The sequence below is a fragment of the Nicotiana tabacum genome, chromosome 6 (assembly GCF_000715075.1).
Source record: "Nicotiana tabacum cultivar K326 chromosome 6, ASM71507v2, whole genome shotgun sequence".
Taxonomy (NCBI): Eukaryota; Viridiplantae; Streptophyta; class Magnoliopsida; order Solanales; family Solanaceae; genus Nicotiana; species Nicotiana tabacum.
In genome coordinates, this window is record NC_134085.1 from 169,992,559 (window position 1) to 170,017,367 (window position 24,809).

Genomic DNA, 24,809 nt, shown 5'->3' on the forward strand with positions numbered 1-24,809 from the left:
CACCCGAGTTTAAGAAGATAGATTATTAAATGCGCGCTTAAAGAGACTATCGCGTTATTATTCCGGGAGGGTCGTGAGATTTGCTAAATGACCCGCTTTGGAAACTGAATGCTTCGATATATACATTTAACGAGGGCCCCGCAGCTGGTGCATTTTTATTTGTCGAGGCTCATCTCGTCCTTATTTAAAAGGATATCCTATAGCAACTACGTTTCTTGTCGCGTTTGTCTCTACTAATTGAAAACAGAGAGTCCTAGTTAATTACATGCTTGTAGGTTATTTATAGCGGGATTCGAAATGCTTTTACAGAATAAGAAAACGTGGCTACGCACACGGACAGCTGATCGAACATTGTGGGCCCAAATCCAGCTCATGCGGGATGGGCCAGACCTGGGCCACTATTTATCTGATGCGGGCCTGCTTAGTCTGTTTCGACCTGGGCTCGACCCCCGTGAGGTTGAGGCCGTGAACTTGTTCTTTGTTCTAAAGGCGTGGTTTATCAGTTATAACGGGGCAGTTTATCAAAAGGAAATGAAATTAGCTTAACAATGGATAGCTTTATATGTGACAGGCATTTAATGGCATGCTGAAACAAAATTGGCTAAAGTCTAATATGTACCCTACTGTACTGTGAATCCTTTTGTCTACCAACCTATATACACAATCTGAAATCAAACTACCATACATTGACATTCACTAAGCATGAGGGCTGCCTCCAGTATCCAAGCAAAACGTAAACTATTATACATCACATAACATTCAATGTACAGGCTATGCATAAAATAAACGATCTTCAACTCTTCTCTTTGTATTCATACTCAACTTCAAGTTACATTGACAGTATTAGTCGTGTACCTGGATGTTTGAACAATAAGAAGGAGAAGAAGAAAGGTGTCAGCAACGGGCAACCAAACAGCAATAACACAGCAACAACAACCAGCAGCAATAACCAAGCACAATTATGAAGCCCACAAGTGATAGAGCACCAAGCAGAAAATCCCAGAAAACAGAACAGTGAATCCAGCAGAAAAACAGAGTATTTAATGTAACAGCAACAGAAATCCAATAACCACAAAAGCTTGGCAAACAACCAACAGCCAACAACAAAGACAGCTTGACCAACTTGAACTCTTACACAGTTTTCAGACAATGCTCATTCACAGTATTCTGAAGTTTATTTCTGTTTTTTTTTCTTTTCAGTTTTTCTCACTCACATAATCTCTCTGAAGACTAAAGAATGTCCAGCCCCTTTTAAGTTCTGAAACAACTCTATTTATAGGCAGAAATGGCAAGCACTCAGCTGCCTTGAACCCCTCCCCTCTTTCCTGCCCATAACTTCTTCTTTTTTTAAACTAATCAAAAATATTCCCCATGCCCATCCATTCGACAGGCTTTCAGCCTGTATTTTCTGCCCAACAACATGGGCACCCCCCTTTTTTATTCAATCAGCCCCATGCTAACAAGTTTGGATCCCCACTATTACCTTATTTTAATCCTAAACCAGTACCCTATTTGTCAGCTTATTTAAACTAATCATTTCTGTTCTTTTTAACACCCAAATTAACCTTGTTAATCCCTGGTTATCACTGTCCTGACCCATTGCAACAATAGGGCATTTTTGAACTTCTGAAAGCTCAGATTCAGAGCTGCCCTAGACCAAATCTTTCAGTTGTTTTGTAATGCAGTTATAAGCTAATTTCAGGCAATGTCGAGCATTCAATTAACAATCAACAGGTTCGTTCACTTACGTGAAGTTGTATGAATTAGAATATTTGAACATTCAGTCGTAGGAAACTAATCGACGACGTTTATCGAGTCGACTATACTAACTATAACAGGTAATAATCAGTCGTCCATATAAACAACACGTACAGGGTCCCGAGTGGCTTCATACAACTTTTGTTCAATTACTGGTAACCTATATGAATTAACTATTTGACGACTAATCTAATTGACGAGCATGTATATCACCAGATGTATTCACATACACAGAAGAACAAACGACCAAGTAAAAGGTCTTTGACAGAGATGGAAGAAATTAAGAAAAATACCAAAAAAAATACCAAACAAACACAACGACACATGCTGGCAATCCTCAAACAGTATTCAAATAAAAACAGAAAAGAAAAGAAAAACTTACTGAAAATGTTCAAACAAAGCCGACCTAAGTCCAACTTAGCTTTGACCATTTGAGGCCGAACAAACTTTAATCGGGGTGTTCTCAAACGAGAACACCTTGATTAAGGTCTATTAGACCTCAAACCCCTATTAAGACTGGCCGGATTCCCCAGGTTCCGGTGTTCTAAGGTTTGGATTCTCAGATTTGAGATTCTAGGAGTTGTGGGTAGATTCAGACCAAACCAAGCTTGGTTTGGTCACGAGGGAGGTCAGGGGAGTGTCTGGTACGAATATGGTGTGGTTTGGTGTAGGTCAGAGTTCGACTCGAATCTTCAAATGAAGATTCGAGAAACTAGGGACTGATTCGAAGCACAAGGATAGCAGATCCATGTTCAGGGCAGTGAGGTGGTCCTAGGGTGTTAAGGAGGGGGTCACCGGCGTCCATACCTCCGGCTTTAAGGTGAAGGTGTATAGGGGCGGCTAGGGTTTGGAACGGAGGTCTGTGTTTGGGACGATGGAAGGGGGGGTGTTCGGATAGGGGGGCTGGGTAAAGGGTTAGGCTTATATATGTAATGGGCAATTAGATCCTGGCCGTTGGATGAATCGATATTGATGGCCAGGATCTCTCACTCAATACGGAACGACACTGTTTGGCCTCGGTTGGGGGTCGGTTCGAACTGGTCACTGGGTCGGGTTTGGAAATGGGTTACTGAAAGGGATCCTGGGCCGTCGGATTGGATTGGTTGGAACGGCTGAGATGAGCCGTCTTTGAAACGACGTAGTCTTGGTATTGAACTACGTCGTTTTGATGGTCTGGGAAGGGTTGCCTGGGCTGCTGACTTAGGTTGGGTCTGTTTTGGTTTTGGGCCTAATTTTTGGGGTCCAAACCGATTTTCCTTTCCCTTTTTAATTCAACAAATTAACCAAAAATTCCTAAAAAATTGTAAAAATTAATATAAACTTACACACATATTGGGTAACACCTACAACAATTAACACACCATTTTAACATTAAATACCAATCACTCGATGACAAGACATATATTTTTGATTTTCTTTTCCTTTTGGAGTAACTTTCGTGAAGCAAAAATCACGTGCTTACACACGTTCTTCCCCAAAATAATATTACGTTAGAATCTTTAGGCGCGATTTTAATTAAAGTACCTTCTTAAACTCGGGTGCGCATTGATGCGACCCAAATCCAAATCTCGACGAAGTCGAAATGTGTTGACAACCACGGGTGCATTGATTGCGATGTGGTTCGAAACACGTTTTCACGACGTTGCAATTCTTTTAAAATAAATAATGATAAAAAGCGGTTTAAGAATAAAAGGCACATAAGCTAGCATGTATTAAAATCAGATAAAATCAAATACAACAGTTAAGCGACCGTGCTAGAACCACGGAACCCGGGAATGCCTAACACCTTCTCCCGGATTAACAGAATTCCTTACTCGAATTTCTGGTGCAAAAACTGTTAACAGAGTCATAAATTTCCTCGATTCGGGATTCAATCGGTGACTTGGGACACCATTAATCTCTCAAGTGGAGACTCTGAATAATTAATAATTAAATCCCGTTCCGATTGTCCTTTAATTGGAAAAACTCCTTTGCGCTCTTGCGAGGGTGTAGGTAGAAAAAGGAGGTGTGACAGCTGCTTCAGGATCCATGTTCAATTGTTTCAGTACCCACCAAGCTCGATGTTCTAGCTCCATAGGCAGGTGACAGGCCTTCCCAAATACCAACTTGTATGGTGACATACCTATTGGTGTTTTGAATGCAGTTCTATAGGCCTAGAGTGCGTCATCAAGCTTCTTTGCCCAATCAGTTCGTGTGACATTCACCGCCTTGGTTAGTACACTTTTTATCTCCCTGTTGGACACTTCAACCTCCTCACTGGTTTGTGGATGGTAAGGGGTAGCCACCTTATGGCGTACATCATACATTGCAAGCAATTTCTCGAAGGCTCTATTACAGAAGTGAGTGCCTCCATCACTGATGATCGCTCTTGGTATCCCAAATCGGGTGAATATATTCTTTTTCACAAAACCTATCACCACTCTTGCATCATTAGTGGGCAACGCTGCAGCTTCCACCCATTTAGACACGTAATCCACAACAACAAGTATGTATTTATTGCCAAATGAGCTGACGAAGGGGCCCATGAAGTCAATCCCCCAAATATCAAACACCTCTACCTCTTGAATCGAGTTCATGGGAATCTCATGGCGACGGAAAATGTTCCCGGTTCGCTGACATTCGTCGCAGCCCTTCACCCATAGGTGTGCATCTCTAAACACTGTTGGCCAAAAGAACCCGACCTCTAGCACTTTCGCAACTGTCCTAGCTCCTCCAAAATGTCCTCCATATGCTGATGCGTGACAAGCCTGCAAAACAGAAGATTGTTCTATCTCGGGGACATACCTCCAGATCATATTATCAACATAGATTCTAAACAAATAAGGCTCGTCCCAATAATACATGCGGCAATCACGATAAAAATTTTTCTTTTGGACAGATGAAAGGTCATAGGGAACAATACCGTAGGCCAGGTAGTTTGCAAAATCTGCATATTATGGCGCTTTCTCAAGACTGGCTGCGAGCAGCTGCTCGTCTGGAAAGGTTTCTAGGATCTCTTCGACCTTGACTGATTTTTCAACTCCTTCAAGTCGCGATAGATGATCAGTGACTTGATTTTCTGTGCCCTTACGGTCACAAATTTCGAGGTCGAATTCTTGCAACAGTAGCACCCAACGAATCAGGCGCGGCTTAGACTCCTTTTTCTCAATTAGGTACTTGAGTGCTGCATGGTCAGTATATACAATTACCTTGGAACCAATCAGATAAGATCGGAACTTGTCGAACGCAAACACCACCGCCAACATCTCCTTCTCCGTCACTGTGTAATTGAGCTGTGCACCGCTTAGCGTTCTACTTGCGTAGTAAACCGGGTGCATCAGCTTATCTTTTCGCTGCCCCAAGACTGCTCCTATAGCATAATCGCTGGCATCACACATGAGCTCAAATGGTTGCTCCTAGTTGGGTGCAACAATGATGGGTGCAGTGATTAATCTCTTCTTCAGTTCCTCAAATGCCAACCTGCAATCATTAGAAAACACAAAGGGCTGATCCTTTTCAAGGAGTTTGCATAATGGGTTAGCAATTTTGGAAAAATCTTTTATGAAATGCTGGTAGAACCCAGCGTGTCCAAGAAAATTTCTCACTGCCTTGACTGAAGTGGGCGTTGGTAACTTCTCAATCACATCAACCTTAGCATGGTCGACCTCAATTCCTTTACTGGACACTCGATGCCCCAGGACTATACCTTCTTGTACCATAAAATGGCACTTCTCCCAGTTTAGCACTAAGTTTGTCTCCACACATCTTTTAAGCACTCTCCTTAAGTTGTGAAGACAGTCTTCGAATGAATCTCCCACCACAGAGAAATCATCCATAAAGACCTCCATAATATCCTCCACCATGTCTGTGAATATGGCTAACATGCACCGTTGAAAAGTCACAGATGCATTGCAAAGCCCAAAAGGCATTCTCCGAAAGGCAAAGATGTCATACGGACAGGTGAAGGACGTTTACTCTCTATCTTCGGGGGCTATTGATATCTGATTGTACCCCGAATATCCATCCAAGAAACATAAGTGTGATCGCCCAGCCAGCCTGTCCAACATTTGGTCAATGAAAGGTAGGGGAAATGGTCCTTCTGGGTGGTTGTGTTCAATTTCCTGTAATCCATGCAGATACGCCACCCTGTGACTGTACGAGTTGAGATCAAATCATTGTTCTCATTTTTTACAACAGTCATTCCCCCCTTTTTCGGCACACATTGGACATGGCTGACCCAATTACTATCAGAGATAGGGAAGATGATTCTTGCATCTAACCATTTGATTACTTCTTTCTTTACAACCTCTTTCATGTTTGGGTTTAGCCTTCGCTGGTGTTCCCTGGAAGATCTGTGCCCCTCTTCCAGGAGAATCTTATGCATACAGAAGGCGGGGCTGATACCCTTTATGTCTGCCATGATCCAGCCAATGTCAGTCTTGTTTTCCTGCAGTACCTGTACGAGCCGTTCTACCTGTACATCTAACAAACCGGATGATATGATAACAGTCAAGGTCGAATCAGGGCCTAAGAACACATACCTGAGGTAATCTGGGAGTGGATTCAGTTCCAACTTGGGTGGTTCCTCTATTGATGGCTTTGCTGGAGAAGTGGCCCTTTTTTCTAGCTCAAGGGACTCGAACTGAGGTTCCCTTGACCAAAATCCTCGGCCTTCCAGTGCCATGACCCATTCAGCTAACCCTTCACCATCCATTTCTTCTAAATTCGCCAGACATGCCTCCAATGGATCTTTTACAGTTAGGGTCATATCATCTTCTTGCAGGATTACATCCACTGCTTCCACTAGAGAGCAATTAGCATATTCACTGGGTCTCCTCATAGATTGCTGAACATTGAATATGACTTCTTCATCGTTCAATCTCATTTTTAATTCCCTAGTTTCACAGTTGATCAGTGCTCTCCCCGTGGCTAAAAATGGTCTCCCTAAAATAAGGGGTATCTCCTCATCCACCTGACAATCCAAGATAACAAAGCCTGCAGGGAACATGAATTTCCCCACTTGTACCAACACATCATCAAGAATACCAGTGGGCCTCTTCATTGTGCGGTCAGCCAGCTGTAGCAGCATTGAAGTTGGCCTAGCTCTACCAATGCCCAGTTTGGTGTACACAGCCAGCGGTATCAGAGTTATGTTGGCTCCCAAATCACATAACGCCTTTGCAAAGGCATAACTTCCAATTGTGCAAGGAATAGTGAAGCTACCTGGGTCCGACATCTTTTGAGCCATCGGTTTTGCCACCACTATGCTGCAGGTCTGTGTCAAAGTTACAGTGGATAGATCCTGAAAATCAAACTTCCGTGATATTAGATCTTTCATCATCTTAGCATAACCGGGCATCTCCCTCAAGGCATCTATCAAAGGAATATTTAACTGAATTTATACAGCATCTCCATGAACTTCTTATATTGGTCTGCCTTCTTTTGTTTGACCAGTCTCTGAGGGAAGGGTGCAGGTATCACCCCTTGTGCATTGCTTGCTGGCTTCTCTCTATTAGAATTTTTTGGCACAAGAGGTGCCACCTGTTCTGCAACTTGCTCATTCATCTTTTCTTTGACTTTTTCCTCCTGACTCTGCTCAACCACCACTTCAGTAAGTTTTGTTGGTTCCTTTACCTCTAATTGAACTGGAGTGGTTGGTGTAGTGTCTTTGATGGCTTGTGCAATTTCCTGCTCTCTGTCTAAATCTCTCCCATTCCGGAGACTTACTGCCATCAGCTGATTCGGGTTTTGGTCCTTGGGGTTTATGTTTAGGTCTGCAGGCAAAGTTCCCTGAGGACGGTTGTTCAAAGCCATGGACAGCTGACCCAACTGCGTTTCAATATTCTTTATGGCTGAATCATGCACTGCTAATTTTTCCTGTACTTTATTATTTGTCCCAATGAATTGCTGAAGCATACCCCTGATTTCCACCATGTTGTTATCTTGCTGCTGAGGGGATGGTTGGTATGTCAATTGTTGTTGGTTTTGCTGTGGATAGCCCTGTGGTTTCTGATATGGTACTGGCACCAATTGGTTTTGAGGGTGTATACCCCCAGGCTGCTACATATTAGGCATGTACTGCTGATTTTGATGCGGTCTCCACTGCTGTGCTCCTTGCCTCTAACCCCCATAGTTGTTGACATAATTTATATCTTCCCTTGCCCCTTGATTTTTACCTTCTCCGCTCCATGAACACACATAAGACTGATTAATACAAGGTGTACACAGTCCCCCATTTGTTGTATCAACAATGTGCACCTCTTTTGTACCCATCTTATCAATCTTCTTTGTCAATATGCTCATCTGGGTCATGAGTGTGGCCATGTTCTCTACATGCGAATTATTTGGGTCAAGAGGAACTGAATGCACTATGGGTGCCAGTGTTGTACCTCTAGTAATCCACCCCAAATTTTGTGACATCTTATCGAGAAGGATTTTGCATTCAGTGAATGTTTACTTAAAAATGCACCTCCAACTGACGCATCCACATTTGCTTTCAAATTGTCAGCAAGCCCCATGTAGAATCTCTGGCCGAGCATCTAGTCTGGAATGCCATGGTGAGGACACTTCACTAACATCCCTTTAAATCTTTCCCAAGTTTCTTGCAAGGACTCAGAGGGCTGTTGCCTATACTGCAATATGTCATCAATATGTTTTGCAGTCTTGTTAGGTGGATAGAACTTGTTCAGGAACTGCTTGACTAATTCCTCCCAGGTGGTAATAGAGTTGATAGGGAGCGAATTTAGCCAAGTCTGAGCTTCCCCGGTTACCGAGAATGGAAACAGTAGCAGCTTGATAGCTTTCGGAGTTGCATTTGGCTGCCTTTGGGTCATAAAATTGTCAGAAAATTCTTCAAGTGTTGTTGCGGGTCTTCAATGTGTGACCCAGAGAACAGTCCTTTATTCTGCAGCAGATGCAACATGTTGTTGGTGATCTGGAATGTCTCCGCTTGAATTGCGGGCACAGCTATGGCAGTGGCCAGATTATCAGCTGTGGGTTGTGCCTAGTCATAAAGTGCAGCTTCGGGCACAAGAGGTGCCACCCTTCTGACATTTAAGTCAGCTGGCTCATTCCTGACGTTTCCGTTGACGTTATCTACGTCACCCATGTCAAATTTGAGTTGGTGTGATTGTTGAGATTGTTGAAGTCTTTTGTTGGCACGGTTCAATGCCCTGAATGTTTTCTCGGGGTCTGAGAGTCCTTCTAGCAGTTCTCCAGTCCTCGAAGAACTTCTAGGCATACACCTGTTTTCCACAAGAGTTCAAACGTTAGAATTTCAATGAAAAGATTGGGTATAGAGAAAACTGACTACACTTAGAATTTTTGTACTTCTCTCAATTGTAATTGATAACACCATTAATTCCCCGACAATGACGCCAAAATTTGATAACGCCAAACTATGTCTTATATAAAGACACACACGGATATAGCAAATATAATCTGAGTAATTCCGCCCAGAGTCGAACCACAGAGAATTAACCTATCAATTTCTTTTGACTGATTTACTAAATTCACAAAATCAATTTTCCCCAAACTTTGTAATTCATAATTGATGATATTTCTAATAGCTAAAGTCTGAAAATAATTAACAACTGAAAATTAACTATGCTTGATGTGTAAACAGTTGGAATAAGGTCTAAGGTAATGGTTTCCCCAGTTGGTGATTTCCTTGGTTGTACGTTTCTTATAGCGATGCCTTAGTTGTCTCTATCAATCAAGAACTCTCCGACTATCATAAATCTCTCTCAAGCAATTATGATAATTTACTAGACACACTCTCTCAAGCTACGCTAGCTAGATTCACATTACCGTTCTTTTAGATTGCACCCGAGGTATTGTTATCTCTAATCCAATCTCTAAACCCTCGGTTATGACTCTTGTCTATACTCCGGGAGTGATGTTGGTCAAACAACTACCTAAATATGCACTCTCTCTCAAGAAGATACATAATAAATAGGAACGGATAATTGAGGGCCCTTTCAACTAACCACAATCAAAACGTAGATGAACAATTAGAGATTAACAACCAATTCAAACTATATTAATATAACAACCAAGACATCCCCAACGGGTTTCACCAAAACCTTAGATTAAAGTATTTAGTTACTCATGACAACGTAAGAATAAACTACGAAAATATTCATAATGGAAAATTGCAAGAAAAATAGAAGAGAATAAGAACTATGATGTTTTGGGTGATCTCTCACACTTGTTCTTCTTGCAAAAATAATCTCAAAATAAGCCCCATTTTCTCTTGGGCGAGTTTCCTACATCTTATAAGGGTTTTACAAAAGTTTTTCCGAATTGACACTTTGGCCCCTTAAATTTCTGGACTGTGAATATGCCGCCGTGGCCGGCGTTGACCGCGGCTCTGACCGCGGAGAACACTGACTCCAACCGCGGCGCGGACCGCGGTGGAAACCGCGGTGAGTATGCTGGGCCTTTTTGTCTCCGCGTTCCTTTTTTTTTTCTTTTGTGTTTGGGTACTTTTTGAGTGGGTGTTTTCTTCACGTTATTGCCTCTAAACACTTTATGTTGCTTCCTCACATCTTATATTCCCTGCGAAACCAAATAGCATTAATTAAAGCATTTTATTGGCAACTTACATTATAAAACAACAACAAAGCATGAGCAATTATGGTGTAAATAACAACTATATAGCCTATTATCAGCTACGGTCATATACTACGTCCAAAATAATATGGCTTGGAGACGTCCGACTTCCGCCATAAATTAAAGGCCTTCAAATGCTTCGGAAAACCGGTTAAACTCGGCTACCCTCGGCAAAAGCAAAAAGGGCTTCGATAAAATCAGCCCTCAAATAATTTAAAGGCTTCAATAATATCAACCTTCGAAAAAGTCTCAAGAGGCATTAACACGAACGGGTTCTGATCGATTGAACCCTCGAAATATCCAACGGGTGCAAAAAACACATGCTAAGGCATATCGAAATTTTCACTAAGTCTTTTAGCCGAAAAGAGGAAAAAATTATAGCCGTCTTAGAGGCCGAATTGGCCCGACTTAAAGAGCCTAAGAGCCGATCTAAAAGAGCCTAAGGGCCAATATAAAAGAGCCTAAGGGCCAATGTAAAAAAGCCTAAGGGCTAACTTTACTTCGAGTTCGAGCAAATCCTCACTCTACTATAAAGCCTGAGGGCTATCTCAAGTTCGAGCAAGTATTCACTCGACTGCTAAGCCCAAGGGCTACCCGAGTTTGAGAAAATTCTTACTCGGGGACTATCTATGAAGCCTAAGGGCTAACTCTATTTCGAGTTCGAGCAAGTCCTCACTCGATCATAAAAGCCCAAGGGCTATCTTAACCCGAGTCCGAGCAAATCCTCACTCGGGGACTACCCATAAAGCCTATGGGCTAACTTTACTTCGAGTTCGAGCAAATCTTCACCTGGCTATAAGGCCTAAGGGCTATTTTCATTTCGAGTTCCAGCATGCACTCGCTCAACTATCAAACCCAAGGGCTACCTTACCCCATCGACTGTTGAGCCTAAGAGCTACTTAAGTTCAAGTTCGAAAGGACACCCGAGGACCATTGATCAGAAACGTTCGAGGACAGAACTTATTGCCGGTCATTACCATCTCAAACTTTGGACATTCAAATGGATTTTTATGCTAAGGCGCTTAGACCCGCTCAAAAGGGTAACAGATTCGGAAGCCATGGATGGAAAAGGGGGCTTTGTATAAACCTCTTTACAAGAAGTTATAGGTTACGATCGAGAGTTCCTCGTAAGGGTCGATCAACCTCAAAAGTAAAAAATTACTAAGAGCACGAAACCTAAGTAGCATGGTCCTTATTGGCAGAAGTGTCTCCGCCCTCAGAGTCTTCCTCGCCGTCGGACTCGCTAAAGGTTCTCGAAGTTGTCCTTGGGAAAAGCTAGCTTCCAAACTCTCGAATCCTCAATCGTTTGTGTCACGATGATGATGTCGTGGCAAATCGGGGTAAAAATCAAGGAATCAATTCGTTTCTTGTCGTTATACTCTAAAAAATACGGGGACTATCTGTATACGGTAGAAATCGGGGCTACCCGATTTATAGGCTCGAAAGCGAGGTTGAGTTCGAGCCCGATGGACCAGACTCGAGCTCGAAGACAGAATGCGATGCCCGGAGATAGGAGTACGAGGAATATCGAAGCCAAGTATCCTCGACCCCGAAATAGTACCGTTGCGGATTTGTAACAGAATGAGCTAGATTCCTGCCACGTCCCCAAGATCATGGCGCAAATCTCGGAATAGGATTGTACGATTCCGTACTAGGCGGTTAGACAGCTGTAACAAGAATATTCCTTACTGTAAATAAAAATATACCTTATATATTTAGGGTTGCCCTATTATATAAAGGGGACCCCAATCATTTTGTAAGATGATCTAATCATTGAAGAAAGAATATACTCTGTACTTTTTGCCTACTGTTCATCAGAATCATCCTTTAGCTCTACTGTTCTTACTTTATTTTCCTTACTTAATGGTTCTTAGTGTTCTAAGCCCACCTCGAGGTCACTAAGCTCGATGTCACCGTTGCTGAGTAACATTGGTTTGATTCGCTTGTCTCTTTCATTTCTACTTCATATTTCTTGATTATTAATTGGTATTGAACTAAATCACATATCTTTAAAATTACAAATCAAATTTAATTGTTACTCGTATTTTCAAGGTAAACAAAAATAATGAAATATTTTCTAATTCATACTAATACTTTTTATTGAGTCAATTATTTCACTAATACTCAAGAGTGTGACTACATCTAAATGAGAACATCTGCCATTCTTGGTGCGACTGCATTCATTCTTCTAAGAGAGGCACTAGTGGCTGAACGTTGTCTGCCATTTGGCCTAGTGTACTGAACCCCATCAACTTCAGATTCTATATAGTAAGTTACTTTAGGTAATAACGTTCAACAAAAGCACAGAGTACAGAGAGCAAAAGGACAAACATGTTTCTGGTGTTGCATTATAATTTACAAGCTGAAGATCTTGACAACGTAAGATTAGAACAACCTAATCATGACTTTATAGCTCCTGTGGTTACAGAACCCTGTACTCTGCCTGATCATTGTATAAAACGAAGACAGTTTCTTGTTAGAACAGCAGTGATTACCATTGGATTCAGATAGAAATATTTGGTAACTAAAAGTTATAATTTGAAATTACCTGAACATTTGCAAGTGAAAAACTTGTTACCTTGTCTTCAAAGTGGAAGATAAAGTTAAAAAAAAGATTGTACAATGAAGTCCAACAACATAATAGGCACCCAGATTGACCACACACTACATGTCGCCACACGCTATAAGTCATTATACGCTACAGAGGCAGAGTTGCTCGCCTATCACTACAGGGTAAAATAGCGATGAAAGCTTGCATAGCCTCGCCTCACGCTATTAGCGCTGAGGCGAACACTATTTACAAGCCTGTGACTTTGTTTCCTCTTTAATTACAACAGATATCTCTTTGCCCTATCTAATTAACAACATCAATTAATCATTTTTCTTAATTACATTTAAAATACTTGGAGTCTACCATGGGTTGTTACGGTGTGTGTTGTTATCCATACACTTTCTTTTGCTTTTCAAGTATTACGTTGTAATAGCTTTAAAATTCACATATACAAACGATTACCTAGCTAAACAAGTGAAATATTACTATTTGAAATTACCACATAGTTCATCTCTTAACTTAGAAAATAGTTGATTGATTTCCTAATATATACTCTGATTTTTTATAGCTTTTCCTTTGTGCTTAGCCACTTGAAAAACTTTTCACATTTTATATCTCTTGTCAAATATTATATTTTAGTTTGATGTTTCAAAATAATAAGAGGTCATTTATTACGTTTTTCAATTTATTTAATTGCTTGAAATATTAACTAACTGACATGTTTAAGAGAGATAAAAGATAGTTTAAATAAATATTCTTTTGATCAAAACCATTGATGGAACAACAATCAATTGAAACAGTTTTCCACAATCAGTCGATACGATATTAGAGAATAATAGAAGTTAGCCAAGCAACAATATGTCAAGGACGATAGAATAAAACGTAATGGAGAAAACAATATTTGATTTAGGGATATCTTTGTTTAGAATTTTATTTGCAAATCAAAAATAACTATTTCTCAATTGCGTTCTTAATACTGACTAAATATTACAACAACGATCCAAAAACCTGCCATATCAAACGATTTTGGGGCATTTGTATCTATACTCGCTTTTTGGGTCACATTTTAACTTGTGTCCGCTTTGCAAAAAAATTGCAAGCGTAAAAAAAATTGCAAGCATACTCACTTTTTCGCGTAACTTCAGCATACGGGGCTGAAGTAGCAAAAGCAATCACGCAAAAACTTCAACATTCTAGTAGATAGGCCTGAAGTAGCAAGTGTGCTGAAGTTTTTGTTTGTAATTGATGAACTTAAGCATAGTAGTTGAAGTTTTATTCTCTATTTGCTGAAGTTTTTGTTTGTAATTGCTGAACTTAAGCATAGTAGTTGAATTTGCTGAAGTTTTTGTTTGTAATTGCACTAAATAAGCTGAAGTTTTTTGTCCTGAATTCATTAGTTTTGTCATTAAGCTTTTTCAAAAATTTCAGCAGAAGATGTTGAAGTTATTTAGTTCATTTATAAAAACTTCAGCACTAAATGAGCTGAAGTTTTTTTTTTGTCCTGGATAAGCTTTTTCAAAAACTTCCGCAGAATATGCTGAAGTTATTTAGTTCATTTGTAAAAACTTCAGCACTAAAAGCTGAAATTTTTTTGTCTTGAATTCATTAATTTTGTCATAAAGCTTTTTCAAAAACTTCAGCAGAATATACTGAAGTTATTTAGTTCATTTGTAAAAACTTTAGCACTATATAAGATGAAGTTTTTGAAAAAGCTTTCTAACGTACTAGATAAATAATCAGATTGCCAATAGTATCTAAATTATAAATTTTGAAAACAATAAACGTGAAAAGAACAGAATTATCATTGTCTACTAACTTACGTACGTGGAAATATTCACAAATTATTGTCTACTAACTTACGTAATTATTTATAATTTGTTTTGAAATAGTCTGATAAACATATTTATGGCAATCATCCCATGAACTGAAGTTTCATGGCAACACCAACAACAGCAGAAGAAAGAAGAAGAAGAAGAAGAAGAAGAAGAAGAAGAAGAAGAAGAAGAAGAAGAAGAAGAAGAAGAAGAAGAAGAAGAAAGAGGATGAGGAGAAGGAGAAGGAGAAGGAGAAGGAGGGCTAAAGTTGTTTAAAAAGTGGGTGGAGAAAGGGGGCTGAAGTTGTTTAAAAAGTGGGTACAAGTTAAATTTTTTTAAAAAATGGGTATCAGTTAAATGGGGGCGACCAAATAAGGCGTCCCGTGCAATTTTTACAACGATTTTTAATAGAAATTATTGTAAGATTGGGCCATGTAATATTCAAACTACAAGCCCAAACTCCTTATTCGACGTAAAATTGCACGGGGTGCCATATTTGGACTCCCCCATTTAACCTATACCTATTTTTTAAAAAAATTTTAATTTGTACCTAGTTTTTAAACAACTTCAGCCCCTTTCTCCTCCTTCGTTTTCTTCTTCTGCTTCTTCTATTAACAATTGAAAGGCACTATAATTAATTTCGCTTTTAGTGCAACCTGAACAAAGAAATCAAACAACAAACAATAAAAGAATATAACTTTCTACCTCGACTAGGCAAGCAGACAAACAATCCGTATTTTTCTAATCTCTCGCAATACTGTTTTACATTTATGATGAACTATATGGAAACTGACCCATTACTTCTTATTTTGAATAAACTAATCCTGTCAGATTCATGCAAAGATATTGAACTGATATTAAACTTGTATTCTAGTCGCATGTAATTATTGTCTCCTTTTTCATCTTGAGTTGGCTGCTGCTTCACTTGGAAATATTGGGATTCAAGTTTTTGCTTATGGATTCAACTTCAGCTTATATAGTGCTGAAGTTTTTACAAATAAATTAAATAACTTCAGTATTTTCTGTTGAAATTTTTGAAAAAGCTTATTCAAAATAAAAAAACTTCAGCTCATTTAGTGCCGAAGTTTTTACAAATGAACTAAATAACTTCAACATCTTCTGCTGAAGTTTTTGAAAAAGCTTTATGACAAAACTAATAAATCCCAGGACAAAAAAACTTCAGTTATTTTAGTGTTGAAATTTTTACAAATGAACTAAAAAACTTCATCATCTTATCCAGGACAAAAAACTTCAGCACTGCCTTTGCTACTTAAGGCCCGTCTACTAGAATGCTGAAGTTTTGCGTGATTGTCTTTACTATTTTAGCATGTATGTTGAAGTTACGCGAAAAGGTGGGTACACTTACAAATATTTTTACAAAGCGGACACAAGTTAAAACATGACAAAAAAGCGGGTCATGATTCGACCCGTCACTTCCAACATGGGCTTCGTCTTCGCATAGTCCATTGAACCACCACCTCAAAGTTCACTATCTCACTCCGCCGCCGCCGGCGACGATCTGCTCCTTCCATCTCTTTCTCCGGAGACGGCGTCTACTTGTATGTTCACCATCTCTCTCTCTATCGGTCATTAGGGAAAATCTCTCATCGCTTTTCCAATTTTTTTTTTGTGTCTGCTTCCACTGCGTAAAGAAAGCTTTTTCTTTGTTTTTTTCCTCCCAAATGGACACTTGAGTGAATATAGGTATCTTATTAGTTATAGAAGATAATAAGTAGAGTACTGTTTATTAGAAGTAGACTCTATGTTGAGTTTGTTTTAGTACATTGGCTTTAATAAAATAATTTATCTTTAATTTACCGAGATTATTGATTTGTTAGAGAGAAGAATCTAATTTTGGTTTGTTGTCAGAACATAGATGGACTGCAGAATTCTATCATTGAATAAGTCTTGTAGCTTGGCTAGTAATCTTCGGGCCAGTCCTACACGCAATACTGTATTTTATCGGAAATGTTCTTATCTGCCTGCAGGTATTACTTTCAGTAGTTCCTTCTTTTGCAGTAAGTTAATAGACTAATGAAATTGTTATTTAGCATTTTTACTCATGAAATTTTTCCGTCAATTGTTTGTAGTTGTTCTTATTGGTGAAAACCATCACAAAGTGCTATACTTTAAATTAAATCTGTCTTTGTAGAGATTGTAATGTTGGGTTAATGTGTCATGTTGTTTTTGATGGTTATTAACAGGGTTATTTCATAAGTCAGTTAGGTGCTCGATGAAGTCATATAGGTTATCAGAGCTTACGAGTTCTGAGGTTGACAACCTCAAAGCTCGTCCACGCATTGATTTCTCCTCCATTTTCAACATAGTGAGTTTATAGTACTTTTTGAACTAATTTTATATTTTCTTTTTCCTTCTAATTACTTATTTATCAGTTTAATCAAGTAGACTTATTTTGAATGTTGAATGAATCGCATTAGGTTCAACCCATTGTTGATGATGTTCGTAATAGAGGTGATGCTGCAGTTAAAAAGTTAGTGCCTGTTTGATATTATGCCTTAGTTGCAGTGTTTGTTTCATCAACAATTCTTAACCTGTATCTGTTATATGAAAATCCCCTTATTTTCCACCTCCCTTACCATAAGAATGCAGAACATGTATTTACCTTTAACGTTTTAAGGGGGAAAAAAAGAATGCAGAACATGTGTTATTGATCCACATCAAAGGCCAAATATATACTCCAAATGGAGGTGCTAGACTGTATAATATTAATGAATAGTGTAAAGGACATCTCTCCTAGCATATTATATTGTAGAAAATTATGTTAGGTTCTCATTCCTCTTGCATGGACCAAAAAGATCTAAATATTAATTGACATTAAGATGAGCTTTATCACATATTCACACTCCACATTTCAATCTCTGATCCAATGCTCTTAAAAGCGAAAAGCGAAAAGAAGCGACAAGGTTCCGTATAGCAGATCCAACTTGGTGACCTTTGTGTCTTTGCAACTATAAACCTAAACGTAAAATATGTTCTATTGTGCCTATTATCAGATTCTCTCTCTCCCTCTCTCTTTTTAATTCGCTTTGGAAACATTGTACCAACATTTCAAACTACTTCCTGTTTGTATCGACTTTTTAGATATACTTTTATTAATTAAAGCTAATAATTCAGTTTCAACCAAAGCTGAAGGTTTGCTACCGTGTTTTTGCAGCTTGTTTTTACTCTTTTTGTAATTGATTCTTATCAACTTTAGTTGCCAGTTTTTTAATTTGCTGGACAAACTAAGTTCAAACTTTCAAACCTTCAGAATATCCCTAAGTTTAGATTAAATAGTTATTGAACTTACAAAAAAATTCAGTATTTTTGCTCCTTGTCGGCTTGTCCATCACATATCATTCTTTAAGAGTTAATAGTTCCGTTTGAAAGTAAAAGATGCCACGATAGAAAAGTTAACATGTCTTTTTGTCTTGATATTACTTTGGTATGATGTCTATAACTTCCTGGGCAGTTACACTTCGCGGTTCGACAAAGTTGTACTGGATAAGATAGTTGAAGATGTCAATGAGCTTCCAGATCCTGAGGTATGTATTTAAATACACATTTTCTTATTGATGGGCGGGATGGGGATTAAAGAGAGTATGACATTTTAGAGTTTGAATTGTGCTTAGGATTTTTTTGTTCCCTTTCCTATTCCTTTTTCTTTAATTTTTGTCTTGAAGAACAATTGACTTCAGTTTGTCTTATTTCCAATCTAACTGCTTCTTCCTTTGACTCAGCTTGATTCAGCTGTTCGCGAAGCATTTGATGTGGCATATAACAACATATATGCCTTTCATGCTGCTCAAAAGCCTGTTGAGAAAGTTGTGGAGAACATGCATGTAGGTTATGGTTATTGTATAGGATTGATCTCAGTTGTGTGGGCTTGTTTAGCAGCATTGTGTTGGCACTCTTACTTCTCCTTTAACTTCCATATTTCCTACTCAGGGTGTCAGATGTAAACGTGTGGCTAGGAGCATTGCCTCTGTAGGGCTTTATGTTCCTGGTGGAACTGCTATTTTACCTTCTACCGCTCTGATGCTTTCAGTTGTACGGTGATTCAATTTTCCAAGTTAATTTCATGCTCTCGTTAATCATTTCTTTCAATGCTAATTCCCTGAGTACAAAATCTTCGATTTTTCTCTTTGGCCAGCCAGCACAAATTGCTGGGTGTAAAACTGTTGTACTTGCAACTCCACCTTCTCGGGATGGCAGCATTTGCAAGGTATTTGTTTACCATCTTACTTTGTTGGTATAAGTTTTAAGTATCAATGGCCATTTATTTGGATGCATTTCTTGTAGGAAGTGCTTTATTGTGCCAAGAAAGCAGGTGTGACCCACATCCTTAAAGCTGGAGGTGCTCAGGTATAAGATGATATGCTTCCGTGGTCTTGCGTTCATGAGCGGACATTGCATCTGACTCATTTCACTTAATTTCTTACTTCTTTTTCCGAACTTAAACTTTTTACTTCACAGTCCATTTACTGCAACTTTTTAAAATCCACAGGCAATTTCTGCTATGGCCTGGGGCACTGAATCCTGCCCAAAGGTACAGCTTTCACCTTAAAAGTTGAAGCCTGGCATATTGTATCATACAAGCACTAGTATACTTCTATTGCTTTGCTGAGTTTACGCACGCAACACAGAATAAATGTTATTAACATGAGTACTTTCAGGCAATTAATCCTGGCTTAAGTAGACGTGCATGTATTAGTTATAGAGTACTCTTGCAGTGGCACACGAATAGTGAACCTTCATATAGATGATCCTAATTAGTTTAGGATTGAGGCATAGTTGTTTTATTTATGCAAAAAGTATAACTTTAATAATTGGACAAGGGTTGACGGAACAGAAACTATGCATCCCTTTCATCCGTTCATTTTTCCTGTAAAACATGATGTCTTTGCTATTGCTTCAAATAGGGAAGGTGAAGTCTAGGCAGGAACAGTAATCGAAGCACGTGCATTGATTAAATAAGCATGTGCTGATTTGATATTACTAAAGGAACCAATCTCGCTTCAGGCCTTTGGTGTAAGGCCACAACCGTGAAGTGTGGGTTAGGTGCACGCCACGGATTCGAACCATGTTATTGACTGATGTCTGGTATTTCGGTAGAGGCAGGGTGTATGAATGAGTCCATACTTCCCTTATTTTCGAACCTGTGAGCCCAATTGGATGGGTTAGATAACTCACTGGAGATTTCTCGGTTAGGAAGCCCAAATAGGACTGAGAATAGAAAGAGGGCAAAGATTTTGTATAGAAAAGATAACATGAACTTAGTTTCTTAATTATTTTTTTAAAAGAATTTTTGTGATACTTGACTGAAAAAATATATTTTTATTATGATTGCAATCACTAATCAGAATATATATCTAGTAAGATTCCCCTGTATACAGTGAATGTTGATCCTTATTGGTTCATTGTCTATATTTCTTACAAAGGAAAGTAATTATGGCATGTTTTAGCAGACACATTGTATCTGTTCCTTGTACATCTGTAAGGCTACTACCCTGGTTGTCCTTGAAACCTGTGGTTAACTTGTAGATATCTTAATGAAGTGGGTTTCCTTTCATATTGGCTTTTGGATTTTTGTTTTCCTAAACATGGCATGCATTTACAGTCAAACTCTTTTTTTCTTTCATTGATAATGTATAAAGGAGAAGCATTATGTACGTTACCATCTATGCCAGGTTGAGAAGATATATGGGCCTGGGAATCAGTATGTCACCGCTGCAAAAATGATTCTGCAGGTATTGGTTTCAAGAGGTAATCTTAGGTTAGGGATATTAGCAATGTAAATAAATTTCACTTGAAACATATATGCTGCCAAAAGACTATTTTCCTCACCTCTAGTTGTCTTTTGCTAAGTAGTATTCTCTCTCAACAGAACAGTGAAGCTATGGTTTCAATCGACATGCCGGCTGGGCCTTCAGAAGTCCTTGTTATAGCTGACAAGCATTCCAGTCCTATCCATGTGGCAGCAGATTTACTTTCACAGGTATTAGCTGAACTATTCACTGCTTGATTAAGTTTTCATTCCTACATTCTGTGTCTGAATCTGGTGCTCTTGTTATTTCACATTGTAGTGCGTATGTCTCTTCTGAGATCAAAATAGGAAGATTTAAGGTTTTCGGAGTGAAGGAGATTAACTGTTAACACAAGCTGAACTGAAACTTTCAATAATTCCTATCGTTCATTGAGGCAAAAGCTTATCACCTCAAATGCAATTTTCAGGCAGAGCATGGGCCAGATAGCCAAGTCGTACTGGTTATTGCTGGGGATGGTGTTGATCTAAATGCTATTCAAGAGGAAATAAGAAAGCAGTGCCAAGCCCTTCCAAGGGAAGAATTTGCACTTCAGGCACTCAACCACAGCTTCACTGTGTTCGCACGGGATATGCTCGAGGTATGTTTGTCGATCTTGGCTGGCAGCAATTTGCATACAGTTCTATGTATGCTTGCTGTCATTATATAATTCTGCCTGAAACATATTTAAAAAGATTGAAAAAATCATTAACGTGAACGCAATTTCCTTATAAATTTCTCTATCAGCTATAGGCTTTATCTCATGGACTTAGATCACGACCTTTTTCAGGCAATTTCCTTCTCAAACATGTATGCACCTGAGCATCTGATAATCAATGTGAATGAAGCTGAGAAGTGGGAAAGTTTAATTGAGAATGCAGGTACTTTTTTTTTTGGTCTTAAAATGCAGGTACTTTAAATCTCTGTGTTTGCTAAGTTTTACCTTACTTTTCCATTTGGCATATCTACTTTTCTGTTTGCTTGTTTTGGCAATTGGGGCTGCTGATTGTGATGTATCCATGAAATATTTTCCTCAAGCTTCTCTTGATTTTAGCAATGTTAAAGTGTGATATACAGTGGGTAATATATTCATCTTTATTCTTCTTATTTTTATATTCCTTTGAGTGAGTTTTCTGTCCTGCCCTTTGTGATCCTCCATATAACACAACTTTTCCATACAATTTAACAGCATTTTTACCAGAGATTTCTGTTTCATTTTCTATTTTCCCTTGTCTTCATCATCCAGCTGGTTAATACTTTAGTCTTGTGGTATTTTTTGTCTATTGACGTCTTTAATCTCTATGCGTAATTTTAGTGGTTTAAGGGCGTATGTGTATTGAACACGTAATTTTTTATTTTTTTTTGATGAAGTAAAGTGTTTCGTTAAAGGCATCAAGAAGATGCAGAAAAAGTACAAAGTGAAAGCCCTTGGTTAACTCCTAATATAAAAACCTATAAAGCTGGGAGTTGACCAAGACCAAGTACCAAAAGTATGACTATTAAGCCATATTAAGAGAGCTAATGAAATCTAAGAGGGGAATAACATCATTTACAGGGGAACGGTTACTCCAACTAAACAGGTTCATCAGACACTTAGATTTCAATAGGCTGGTGAAAGTTGAAATGCCATCAAAACATCTAGTGTTCCTCTCTGTCCAAATACACCAACAGATACATGCTGGGATCCTTTGCCAGGTCTTCTTGATGGTTTTGCCAACTTTCCACGAGCACCAGCCTTCAACTGCTTCCTTGATATCCTGAGGAATAGACCAACTGAGACAAAAAACTGCTAAAAACATATTCCATATATCTGTTGCCACTGGACAGTCCAAGAAGATGGTTTACTGATTCTGCATTGCTGTAGCACATGTAACATCTGTTTACTAGTTGAAAGTTTCTTCTGCATAAGTTGTCCTGGGTCAAGGTAGCATTTCTGAGAGCAATCCAAGAGAAGCACATTACTTTTGTAGGTAATTTTAACCTCCATATATGCTTCCATGGCCAATTCTCAATCATTCCATTTGATGCACACAGTTTGCTATATCCAGCCTTCACTGTATATGTACCCTTGCAAGAATTACCCCACTTTAGGCTATCTGAGATTTGAACGCGTAATGTTATTATCTCAGCTCTTGACTGTGTAAGGTTGATAGTTCTTTCCCTGTTATTCCTTCAAACTGTATGATTAGCTCTGCAAGATGTCAAATAGAAGGTTCAAGTTCGCTGGTCATTGGCAAGGTGGACAAGTTTCTTCACTAGTGATCTAGGCCATCTCCTTTTTCGGTAGGGAGTTGAATATACCGTCATTTCTGTTAGATGACGTAATTGACTAGCCTTCTGTTTTCTTCTTTGACATGGTTATTTCAGTCCGCTTGGGTTCCTAGGAGAAGCTCTTAACATATTTCACTATTGATGGTAGCTGGAACTGCTGGCTCCATTTGTAATATGGTACTTATGATAGACATGACATGTTTTTTTTACTTCTGGGCTTGAAATCTGAATTTACAATATTGTAGGTAAGGCAAAAAAAAAAAGTACTCCTTGCAATACTCAACTTCTACACACTAATAATCTATCTACATCAGAAAGCAGGCTTTTTTTATATGGCTTACAGTTAACTGAAAGTATATTTTGTGGAGGGAGCCTGGTTTTTCAGACAGACAGATCTATATTTCAATTCTTGAGAGATTGGACAATGCTACTTCCTCAAGTTAAAAGTGACAGACTTCCATTTCTCCACAAAAAAAAAAAAAAAAAAAAGGGTGAAAGAGTTAGCAAGTAAATTTAAGCAAACTCATTTATTATAAAATCAACTGTATGTTCATTGTTGTTAAAACCGGAGAACAATCTCAAAATATCAGGAGAAATTTCAGAAACTAGATGAGGGTATGATGAATATTGAATTACTGGCCTTTCGATCTGTGTTTATGTGTGTGTCTAGTTGTGTAACTTTGTTTGTTCCCCTTACGATGTTGGCACACTGCCAAGCACCAACTGCTTGTGTTGATCAGTGGTGACATTGCTTTTTCCATAACTTCTTTGTCAAAGTGGTTTGTCTGACTTGTGGAAGCTGTCTAATGTTTGTCCGACTTGGGCTCTTTAGTATACAGCTTCAAAATATGCATGTTCATGTGTTATTTCTGAAGTCTTTTGCATTCATATAGATACCAGGAAAGTTAGGTTGGAGGTTCATATTTTACCATCAATAGCAACTTACAACTAATCAATCATGTCTCTCTTTGGCAAATCTAACTTATAAATAATCTACTCTGAATACTTGCAGGTTCTGTATTTATGGGACAGTGGACACCTGAGAGTGTAGGAGATTATGCAAGTGGAACTAACCATGTTCTGCCAACTTACGGGTATGCACGTATGTATGGTGGGGTCTCTTTAGACTCTTTCTTGAAATACATTACCGTGCAGTCTTTGACAGAAGAAGGGCTGAGGAATCTTGGCCCCTATGTGGAGAAAATGGCCGAAGTTGAGGGTTTGGATGCCCACAAGAGGGCTGTAACCCTCAGGCTGCAGGACATAGAAGCGAGGCAAGTATCACACTCAGGATGATACCATATGTGGATCCCATTTGTATTCTTAAAGAATAAATATTGAGCAATTCACCCGTCATGCAAATCTAAGGCAGTTTATAGTTTGTTGCGGCTTGAGCTCTATATTTCCTTTACCCTGATTTTATCCTCAAAGTGTTAAACTGAAAGCACACCTGGAAGAAAAAGAAGTAACGGTAATGGGTATCAATGGATGAGCGAGTTCATCTGCTGCATTTGTTGGAATAAATTTAAACCAGATATCTGAAAAGATGTTTTCTTCAAATCTTGCAGTACCAGATTTGACAGTTGTATCTTAATTGGGATTTTGCCATGTTTTGTAACAAAAGTTGTAATGCAGCAAACTTGTAATGTTTTGATTAGATGTAATTATAGTGGTGACAAGAGGTTGCTTTTGCTACAGATAATGAAGAGCCAAAGTCTCTGATATCATTTATTAGTAATTCTTATCTTTTAATAGCTTGAATATTAATATCATTCAATATTACTAACTTTTACTCATTATTCGATTGAATTAAAAGAGAAAGATGTAAAATTCAAGTCATGCAGTTTGTTGAAATTGAATCATAGACTCGTGCATGTTTAGATTCTACAAAAGGTGTCTTTCTTCACCCTCTTAAGTTGGGGTTTGGGAAACTTGAACCACTTTTAGTTCATACTCCAGTCTAAATTACCTCCCCACATTCCAGGTCAGTAAGCACCTACAGATACCTAAGTGGACGGT

General features: G+C 38.8%; 1 protein-coding gene across 1 annotated transcript; it reads left to right on the forward strand.

Annotated features, from left to right (window-relative positions):
• The first annotated feature begins 16,069 nt into the window (after window positions 1–16,069).
• LOC107823137 (histidinol dehydrogenase, chloroplastic-like) lies at window positions 16,070–24,588 on the forward strand. Its single transcript, XM_075255901.1, has 15 exons — window positions 16,070–16,274; window positions 16,585–16,703; window positions 16,920–17,041; window positions 17,154–17,206; window positions 18,188–18,260; window positions 18,456–18,557; window positions 18,664–18,765; window positions 18,869–18,940; window positions 19,018–19,080; window positions 19,223–19,264; window positions 20,406–20,465; window positions 20,603–20,713; window positions 20,950–21,120; window positions 21,310–21,400; window positions 23,803–24,588. Exons 2-15 carry the CDS (start codon window positions 16,592–16,594, stop codon window positions 24,084–24,086), a joined length of 1,458 nt encoding a protein of 485 aa, XP_075112002.1. The 5' UTR covers window positions 16,070–16,274; window positions 16,585–16,591; the 3' UTR covers window positions 24,087–24,588.
• Window positions 24,589–24,809: the final 221 nt, after the last annotated feature.

Excerpts from the sequence above, each read along its gene's own strand:
- LOC107823137 (XM_075255901.1), top strand. The coding sequence starts at position 16,592 with ATGGACTGCAGAATTCTATCATTGAATAAGTCTTGTAGCTTGGCTAGT. Across the intron at positions 17,207-18,187 it reads GGTGATGCTGCAGTTAAAAA|TTACACTTCGCGGTTCGACA; the intron begins GTTAGTGCCTGT and ends CTTCCTGGGCAG. Across the intron at positions 20,714-20,949 it reads CAGCAGATTTACTTTCACAG|GCAGAGCATGGGCCAGATAG; the intron begins GTATTAGCTGAA and ends TGCAATTTTCAG.